Here is a 6,537-nt window from a genome sequence, read left to right as displayed (position 1 = left end):
TGAAAAAAAACAAAAAACTAAAATTGTTCAAAACTGTGGTTTATATCCATTCTTTACCACATAAATATATATCTATAATGTTTATATATAAAAAAAACAAAAAACGTATGTCTATAGTTTCTTAATACCTTTTTTTTTTTTTAAACAAAGCAAGACTATCTACAGACCAAACAACCAACAAATTTGATGCACTGTAATGCTAGTCCATGGGACAACGACTCAAATAATTCAAATGAAGGGAAACTGAAATTCAAAGATTAATATCCAAAATGAAAACACCTTACATACTCCATAAAAGAAAGAAAAAAAAAAAATATATCACACTTTCCGATGAAGTCCAAACAAGAACCAAAAGAAGTCTGCCAAATACTCAACATAAAAAAGGACTTATTTACATAGCTCAAAGCTCAGGAGTAATCCGTTCTATTCTTTAGACTAGTTTTTCTTAAGCTGCTGCCTTCATTGGCTTGTCCTCAATCTTTCATACAAAGTATGTAAAAACCCTTATTGGTTGATATTAAGACAAAATCAGTCTAATGATATATCATAGGTACACCATGAGCTCCGTCAGAAGGGAATCCTTTAGGAAGAACTGATTTTTATCCCCTATTTACCTTTAGAGATATCTCCATGTTATAATTTTGCATGCACTTTTTTGCGAATAAACCTTTGTATTTTTGTCAGTTTCCAAATCAAATCTTAAAGCGAGTTGCTAGTTATATAACAACCAGGATGACAGGGGACCCACAGATGATTTTACAAATGAAACCAGCACTGCCATTGATTCTATAATCTAAAGATAATACAAAGATCTCAAAAGGTATCTTTTACATCATAAATCTCCCCAGAAATTTCAACCACTGCAAACTTTCCTGTAAAGTTCAAAAGCTCACAAGGTGTCATATGAAGATATTTTTCAAAGTATCCAAGTCAAAATATTTTGTTCCAGGTCCAGTAAAAAGTTTCTCCAAATTTTTCTTTTTATAAAAATAGATGCTTTTTAAACCCACATCAAAGAGGTTCTTAGCTCTTTGGCAAGGTACTGCTTTAAGAATTTTTTTTTTTGTCTTTTATCAATTAAGTTTACAATAAGCAACATTATGCAGCCAACCAATAACCAACTCATATTACAATGAACAAAATACTTACAAAATCAACAAAACTGCAAATAGTTCTAAATAAGTACTTGCTAACTACTGAAGGCATAATGCACCTAAGGCAAATCAGGACACAGAAAAATACAAAGAAAATCACTACACATAACCTTACAAGACTTACTGTTCAAAGCAGATGTGCAACTAAATAACAAAAAACCTATAGTAACATTTTAGATGGTCCATCTCAAAAGACAGCAAGATAATTCAACATCACAGGCATTACAACCTGCAGTATTTTTTCCTGTTTAAAGTATATTAAGGAGATTCAAAGTGTAGCAATGAAAAAGACAAAAAAAAGAAATACATTGGACGCTTAATTTAGTTTTTCTTCGTAACACTGATTTACAAAGCTGTTTTTACTAATGTAGAAAGTTACGGTCAATGCGCTTCCATTTTCTGTTTCCATTTTCTGCTGAGTTTTCTAGAAACAATCTCAGTGGGTATTAGGCTTTGTGTGTTTTGTTGGTTTTGAACGAGACTTGCAGCACTCTGTCCCCGAGGCGGTATCCATTCAAGCTGGCGATGGCCACGGCTGCCTCATCGTAGTTGGTCATAGTGACAAAACCAAATCCTTTGCACTTGTTTGTGTTAAAGTCACGAATAACCTTGACGTTTGTGACGGCACCAAAAGGCCCAAACATCTGCCAAAGGATGCTCTCATCTGCATCTGGAGCCAGGTTGTAGACGAAGATACACCAGCCGGTGCCTGCGTGCCCCGGGATGTTGATGCCAGCCAGGCTGGTCACCCCGTCAATGGCCATGGGTGAGAACCTGCTGTAAAAGACAAAAAGTAACATGGTTCAAGGCAAGAGGCAAGATTAGGATGGAATGGGCTTTATTAGAAGACAAGAGATTTTGCAAGCCAGCCTAACAGAATCTGACAAGTCTCTACAGAGATCAGCACTAGCAATGCTTCATTCTGAGAAGGGTTGTCATTGCGTCTACGGTCAGTAATAACACCATACTTTTCTATTTTAGAAACCGTTTTTTCATAAATCAATAGAAATTGAAGTTAGGAACGTGTGAGCCATCTTATAGGTAAATATTTGTCTCTAGCTGGACAACTTTACAAAGTCAGCCTCGTCAAAAAAAGGTGTTTTCATTTTGACTGAGCAGCCAAAAATGCAGCACCCAGACAAGTCGACATGCCTTCAGGAAGTTATCTCGTTTTGGAGTTGGAGATTACAAAGCCAATTTTTTGAAATTACAGCTGCTTTTTGAGCTCATCATTAGCCTTCAAAGACAGGATCACAGAGATATTTACTCAAAAAAAATCACAAGGGCAAACTATCAAAGTTGGAGTTTGTGACAAGACTAATGAAAAGCCATGCAAAAGCCCTGGCGTTTGGTGAATGTGGTATTGCAGTTTGAAGAAACAAAATTCAAAGTGCATGGAAAGCCTATGAATTATTGCAGCAGGTGTCATATAAGATTAGCTGCTCCAGTTGGCCACTCAGGGAACATCCACCATGACAGGTGTGCTCCCAGCATCAAGGACACGCAGAGAGATTTGGCAACGAAGACGTCAGCCAAAGAGCGGGGCAGAAGAGAAATCACAAGTCTATTGTCGCCGGTGACGGGCCTTTGAGCTCTCAGGGGATTGGACTTCAATCATACTTGAGGAAGGCATTCTTAAAACTCAACTTTGACAAACTGGTATCCTGGCAAATCCTGAAAGACATCTGACGCAACAAAGTTTAAAACAGGACAAGGCTGTCCATAATAGATCAAGGTAAGAGTAGAGAGCTCAAAATACAAGTATGCAATTTTGTGCAATAACAAGTAAGACATTCTGCCCTTTGTTATGTAGACAAGCTGTGTAGTGTTTAATTTAGACATGTTGTGACATTTCAAGATTAAAGTATTCCACTGCATCACTGTCACTGACCTTATCCAATGTAGGAGACGGACATAAAATAATTACCAATCAAAATGACGTTTCAGGCGCAAATGGTTGAACTTGCTAATACTTAATTTACAGACCTGTACATCATGAATTATAGTGTAAGTTGTAGAGTCTGACCAATATGACAGAAGGGCCATCACCATGGCCATTAATCAGATAAACAGTGTCAGCTTATATGTTAGCAGGTATGTTCAAGGTTATTTACAATGTAGGATTATCAGTCTTCATTATCAGCTCAGCTTCAGACTCTGCTTTTAACACACTGCAGCTGGATGCATTTTAACTGCTGCCTCAGTTACCCATCTATTTAAAATGGTGTTTCAGTATTCATATTCAGAAGTTCCTGGATTTTAATGCCACTGGGGCCTTGTTATGTGACAAGTTCTCCCAGTGCATACTAGGTATGTTACGTTTTTACAATTGGCTCAATGTATGAGAAATGTGCACAAGTGGTATTAGTACAACTTAACTCTGATAAACCTAATTCACAGGATTTATACTTAAAATGAAGTAACTTCTCTATCCCCCGAATCAGCGTACAGTCTCAAGAATCAAACTCCGCTGTATTGAGAGAGAAGGAAAGTGATTGTCCCAGGTCAAACAAGCAAGTAGTCTTTAGTGACGACCATTACTGGTCTCTTCCTAGGTTCATGTGTAGTTCTGGTCCTGCTTTCCAAATTCACAACACACAAGTCTACCTTTCTGCAGCTTGCGCAAAAGTGAAATATTTACATGATCACTGACTGTTAAGACAAACTAAGCAGTAATTCATGCACAACAGAGCATTTTCATGCAGGGAAGAAAAGATCAGAAAAAGTTCTCAATTGACTCTCATGTAAGGTCTGAAGTTTCTTCAGTAACAAGTAAGCAGAATATGAAATTTAAAAAAGAAAAATCAATTTACCTTTTGACTCCATAGGCCATGTTCAGCAGATTGTCCAACCTTCAAACAAATCAACAAACCCACACACAATTTCAATATAGAGGAAGCTTTTTACGAGATTAATGATGCACTTTGCCAGGATGACAGAGATGAGTTATATTTCTGATATCAAAATAAAGTCAGTTGTTCCATTGAAGTGAACTCAGACACATCATGTCCTTCTTAACCTGTTTATCAATATTCAACCTACACAATAGAGCCAGCCAGAGACATTCTGTTCATATACAAAGTCTGTTTTATCCTGGAAAAAAATAAATCCAGCTTTCACAGCATATGACTTAAAAATATTCTATTGCAATAAATTGTGAATTTTTTTTTTTGCATACAGTACCACTGAGGTCAATCAGTGGACTGAAAAGCAAATAGATTTATGGATTCATTTCCACAATTTTGGCCACCAACTATGCAACACTTTTTACAACATCTATTGGCTTTTCAATCAGAGTTTTGCTCATCTCATATCAGTCAAATCTGCTCAGACCCAATTGTGTCATAGGCCTACATCTGCAACAGGGGGAACACAGCAAAGTCCAAAATGCGAATATGGGTAGGAATTATTCTGTCTAGAGTATTGATGAGCTCAACAATGAATATTTTCAAAGTACTGCTGTGAGACAATTTAAATGCTAATTTCAAAAAGCCTCAGAGGGTCAGACTCATAAATCACTAGCAGTATTAACTAGGCTTGGCTCTAATCAGATTTCTATTTCTTTTTGGTGTGCCCCTTTTACCTGAAGCGCTGTGCCTGCTGTGCGAGGGGTCCTGGGTACCTTCGATTGGGTGACTGATACAGCTGGGACAGAAGTGCCTGGCTGGTCTTCTGGCTCGGGTTGTTCGCAAACTTGACTGTAATAGGTTCAGTGGCACCAGGGGGCTTCTGACAGTTAAGACCCTTGATAGCCTCCTCAGCCTCAACTCGCCGATCAAAACGAATGAAGCCAACCCCTCTGGAAACACCTGAGGAGAGAACATTAACATAAGATCAGTCTCAGAGTTGTTCCTGACAGCCTTGAAAACATTCAGTACTGATATGCAGCTTGAACTTCATCGACACGGCTTCAACAGTAGTTTATGGGTCAAAAAACAAGTTTATTGGGGTAGATCAACACATCAGAAATTACAAATATAATTTTCAACAGTAGTGTGATTAGATTATCTCAAGATATGTTTACCCAAGCATTCTGAAAACGTTGGTTTGGGTTGGACAAAGAATACTTTTAACAGCTGAAAAAATCTAATTTATATGATAGCAGAGATGTTGGCTGTAGCAGATATACAATTAGCAATTTGCTAAATCTGAGGTATATAAACTAACTTAAATACATTTGTAAACAAGGGAGCATTTTGTTGCATTACTTAGTCCATAATAAAAAAAATATGTTTTACAAACGATAAAATTCTTTTACTTACCTACAAAGCTCTAACTGGCCAGGCACCGTCTTATCTTAAGGAACTTATAGTTCCATATTACCCAACTAGAAAGCTGCGCTCAATCAATGCAGGGTTACTTGTGGTTCCTAGAGTATATAAAAGTAGGATGGGAGCCAGAGCCTTCAGTTATCAGGCTCCTCTTCTGTGGAACCAGGTTCCAGTTTCAGTCCGGGGGCAGACACACTCACCACTTTTAAGAGCAGGCTTAAGACCTTCCTTTTTGATAGCGCTTATAGTTAGGGCTGGTTCAGGTTCGCCTTGGTCCAGCCCCTAGATATGCTGCTATATGCCTAGACAGCCGGGGGCTACTTAGAATACACTGAGCTCCTCTCTCCTCTTCTCTCACTCCCTCTTTATGTATTAATCTCCTATTTATGCACATTACTGATTTAGCTTTTTCCCCGGAGTTCTTGTGCTTTCTCGCCTCGCAGGTTCCCAGGAATCGGGGTTATATTTGGACTGTCATCGTGCCACCTGCTGAGGCCCTGCTGACACCCACTACTACTATCACTATCATTATTAGTCACATTACTATTATTATTGCCTGTACTATTACGCTTATTGACTTGCTTCTACCCTGGAGTCTTTGTGCTTTCTCGCTTCGCAGGCTTCTATAAATCGTGGCTGTACCTGGACCGGGCGATACAAAATAAAATAAACTGAATTGAAACAATGCTGATATGCAATAACTAAATGAGAAATACTGCTGATGCCAATATATACACACAAGAAGTAGAAGTAGTGACCAATTCCAAATAAAGAAAAGCTGCAAATACCAAAAGCACAAGAGAAATGTGTAACTTGAGAATAAACATGCGGGAGGTGAAAGAGTGGACTTGTTTTGACAGAACACCAGCATTTCCCATCATGGGACACTGACAGGCTGCAGGTAGAAAGACCAAGTCTGAAGATTGTGACATGCACAGACCAACCAAGAGAACAGAGAGGAAAAAAAAAAGAAGTAAGAAACAATGTTTATCCAAACATCACCACCAAGCAAACTGTACAGAAAGATTACTAGCATTACATTAGCTGCTGATATTAATTTCTGTGTCAAGTGATGGCAAAGGAGGCATTATTATCTACCTGGAGTACATCAT

At 38.1% G+C, this 6,537-nt stretch overlaps 1 protein-coding gene across 1 annotated transcript in view; it reads right to left on the bottom strand.

The window, feature by feature from the left end:
• Positions 1-365: 365 nt before the first annotated feature.
• elavl2 (ELAV like neuron-specific RNA binding protein 2) overlaps positions 366-6,537 on the bottom strand; it is a 30,316-nt gene continuing 24,144 nt past the window's right edge. Inside the window, exons 6-8 of the mRNA XM_054601058.1 lie at positions 4,738-4,963; positions 3,968-4,006; positions 366-1,931 (exon numbers count right to left, since the gene is read on the bottom strand). Of these exons, the coding sequence (XP_054457033.1) occupies positions 1,601-1,931; positions 3,968-4,006; positions 4,738-4,963 (596 nt within the window). The 3' untranslated portion in view covers positions 366-1,600. The remainder of the gene's footprint in view (positions 1,932-3,967; positions 4,007-4,737; positions 4,964-6,537) is intronic.

This window comes from Anoplopoma fimbria, chromosome 7 (genome assembly GCF_027596085.1).
Source record: "Anoplopoma fimbria isolate UVic2021 breed Golden Eagle Sablefish chromosome 7, Afim_UVic_2022, whole genome shotgun sequence".
NCBI classification, from domain to species: Eukaryota; Metazoa; Chordata; class Actinopteri; order Perciformes; family Anoplopomatidae; genus Anoplopoma; species Anoplopoma fimbria.
The sequence above is the reverse complement of the archived record's forward strand: the minus strand, read 5'-3'. Positions and strand labels throughout refer to the sequence as shown.